Here is a 956-nt window from a genome sequence, read left to right as displayed (position 1 = left end):
TTAAGGATGTATAGATATTTGTATTAGAAATACTGAGGAAGATGTTCATTTTTTACAGTGCATGCATCATTTAATAGCATGACGTTATGAATTTAAGACTTTCTGCTTTGATTTAAGACTTTTTTAGACCTTAAGAAGGGTGAATTAAGACCTTTTAAGACCTGCAGAAACCCTGGTTATTACTCGGAGATGAGCTGTATATTCACAGTATATAAGCACTTATGCACGAGAAGTCAGTCTCTGTCAGAAGGCCTTAATTCACTTCATCTTTTTCCTCTTGAGTCCGTTAGAGTTCAGGTGCTTTGGAATTGTGCGTTTTCCTGAAATGGCAGGGATCACTTTGTCAAAAAGCAGCAGAGAGCCTGTCATACCTGTAAGATAAGTGGCAAAAACAGCATGAAGATACTGGTGCAACACTTAGAACTGTATATTTATTGCTGTTATTAACAAATATTATGAATTATCATGCACACGTGCTATATTTAAGGTCAGCGGTTTGGTTTGCTAGTACATGAACATTTAGAAATACATTGTGATTCTCAAATATTCTGCTGGGTAGTTTGTGTTGTTCATGATGTCCACGCAAATATGATTTTCTTCCAGCACTAAAGACATTTTATTGATTGGCCTTAAGTTATACTTGTTTGACTGGATACACTTGTTTTCCTAACAAAAGTAACTGATTACAGAACAGTCTCTGAAGGATTCTTCAAAGGGCGGAGTGAATGTTGTAATATTAATGCTCACCCAGTATTGGTCCAATCCAGTACACAAAACTGTACTCCGCAAAACTGTGTCCAGCACAGGGGAACTGTACCGAGAGCGCCAGTGCTGGGTTGAACACGGCGCCGGTGAGATGACCACCTTCACAAAATACAGTACAGACACGTCCTGAGTACAGTTTGACTGCAGTTATGATGCTGAAATATAACTAGATCTGCATGCATTAAGACTAG

General features: G+C 38.4%; 1 protein-coding gene across 2 annotated transcripts in view; it reads right to left on the bottom strand.

Moving 5' to 3' along the window:
- Window positions 1-6: 6 nt before the first annotated feature.
- The window catches only part of LOC107578446 (aquaporin-11-like), a 2,336-nt gene continuing 1,386 nt past the window's right edge, over window positions 7-956 (bottom strand). Inside the window, exons 2-3 of one of the 2 annotated variants that reach the window (XM_016264402.1) lie at window positions 748-864; window positions 7-371 (exon numbers count right to left, since the gene is read on the bottom strand). In XM_016264402.1, the coding sequence (XP_016119888.1) occupies window positions 259-371; window positions 748-864 (230 nt within the window). In that variant the 3' untranslated portion in view covers window positions 7-258. Of the gene's footprint in view, window positions 372-470; window positions 667-747; window positions 865-956 lie in introns of those variants that run through there. The other variant, XM_016264401.1, reaches the window with a different exon arrangement.

This window comes from Sinocyclocheilus grahami, unplaced genomic scaffold (genome assembly GCF_001515645.1).
Source record: "Sinocyclocheilus grahami isolate Dianchi unplaced genomic scaffold, SAMN03320097.WGS_v1.1 scaffold10292.1, whole genome shotgun sequence".
NCBI lineage: Eukaryota > Metazoa > Chordata > Actinopteri > Cypriniformes > Cyprinidae > Sinocyclocheilus > Sinocyclocheilus grahami.
This window is presented reverse-complemented; position numbering and strand designations above follow the sequence as displayed.